Source organism: Drosophila virilis, chromosome 5, assembly GCF_030788295.1.
Source record: "Drosophila virilis strain 15010-1051.87 chromosome 5, Dvir_AGI_RSII-ME, whole genome shotgun sequence".
NCBI classification, from domain to species: domain Eukaryota; kingdom Metazoa; phylum Arthropoda; class Insecta; order Diptera; family Drosophilidae; genus Drosophila; species Drosophila virilis.
The window spans coordinates 26,760,410-26,762,164 of NC_091547.1; the positions used below are offsets into that span (position 1 = coordinate 26,760,410).

General features: G+C 50.9%; 1 protein-coding gene across 1 annotated transcript; it reads left to right on the forward strand.

The window, feature by feature from the left end:
• Positions 1-345: 345 nt before the first annotated feature.
• LOC138911352 (uncharacterized) lies at positions 346-1,305 on the forward strand. Its single transcript, XM_070209925.1, has one exon. The coding sequence runs from the start codon at positions 346-348 to the stop codon at positions 1,303-1,305; it is 960 nt and encodes a 319-aa protein (XP_070066026.1).
• The last annotated feature ends 450 nt before the right edge of the window (positions 1,306-1,755 follow it).

Here is a 1,755-nt window from a genome sequence, read left to right on the forward strand (position 1 = left end):
CGCATTGATATTGCCATTATCAGCGAACCCCACCACCGAGAAACCAACTGCCCGAGAATATGGACCGAGGATCAGGATGGAAAAGCTGCGCTCTAGGTATGTGGCGACCCATCGACATCGCTGACAAAAACAAAGTCCTTTACTGGGTTTGTACGCGCAGAATACGGCAGCCTGTGGATATACATCTGCTACCTGGCCCCAAGCATGCAGCTCTGCGAATTTACAGCTGCATTAGATGCATTAGTAGATGACGCAAGGGGGCGGCAGGTTTATATTGCTGGTGATTTCAACGGCTGGGCAGTGGAATGAGGCAGCCAAGCAACTAACGCAAGAGGTCGTGCCCTGATGGAAAGCTGCGCAGCCCTAGATATAGCCCTGCTAAGCTTCGGCTCGGAAAATACCTTCACTCGAGGTGGTATCGGATCCATAATCGATCTTACCTTCACAAGCTCGTCACTTTTTAGCGCAACAAAATGGCAACTAAGCGAATTATACACCGCAAGCGACCATTCCGCAATAATATGCACGATTGGTGAAGGAACTGCAGTCAGCACTAGAAGCCTAAGTCGGAAAGCTTACCGCCTGGATACTTTTGACCCCGTGGCCTTTTCGAATGCAGTCCACTCGCTTGTCATTGCCGGCAATGCAGAGAAAAGAGCCTCCCAAATGGCATGCCAGCTATCGCGTGCCTGTGATGAGAGCATGCAAGCCCGGAAAACGTTTCGGCGCCACCATGTACCCACGTACTGGTGGAACGAAAATATTGCAGAAGCACGGCGGAACTGCATCCTAGCCAGGAGGAGATACCAGCGAGCCCGTGGTAGACCCAACTATGCCGAACAGCAGCTAAGGTATCAGAGTGCCAGAAAAATGCTAAGAAAGTCCATTAGAGATAGCAAACGAGAACGTTTCCTAGAGCTATGCGACTCAGCCGAATATGATGCTTGGGGCAAGGCGTACAAAACTGTCGTTAAAAGACTCTACGCCGGCAAACAAGCGCAGCCTTCTGACCCAAGTAAGCTGAAGTTGATTGTGGAAACGGTATTCTCAATCAGACACGACGTATTACATACGCAAGCCATACCATCGAGCCACGTAGCAGCCATGCCGTCTCTCATCGACGAAGTCTCAGTCGAAGAGGTGCTGACGATCGCCAGAAGCCTAAGGCCCAGTAAGGCACCGGGTCCGGACGGAATCCCCAACCGAGCACTGAAACTAGCCATGTCCTTGCAGCCCGCGCAGTTCGTGCAGCTTTTTAACATGTGCCTAATGGAGAGAACTAGTTTTATTACCGAAGCCTGGTAAGCCGCCCGACGACCCATCGTCACAGGCCGATTTGCCTCGTGGTCACGTTAGGCAAAATGCTGGACAAGCTAATCTGCAACAGGTTTCAGGAAGCTGTCGACAACAATGGTGGCCTGTCCGAAAACCAATTTGGTTTCACCAAAGCAAAGTCTACAATAGACGCTCTGAAGAAAGTGGTCGGCATAGCAACAAACACCATCCAAGGATCGAGATGGAAAAGCGGCACAAAAAAGTACCGCCTCATCGTCACGCTGGATGTTAAAAACACCTTTAACACAGCCAGGTGGGACAACATTTTGGATGCATTGTCAACGTTCCGCGTCCCATATTATCTTCAGGAGACGATACACAGCTATTTCACTGGAAGACTGCTGCAATACGACACCGGCCCCACTACACATCAAGTGTCCGCTAGAGTGCCCCAAGGCTCAGTTCTAGGACCCCTCCTCT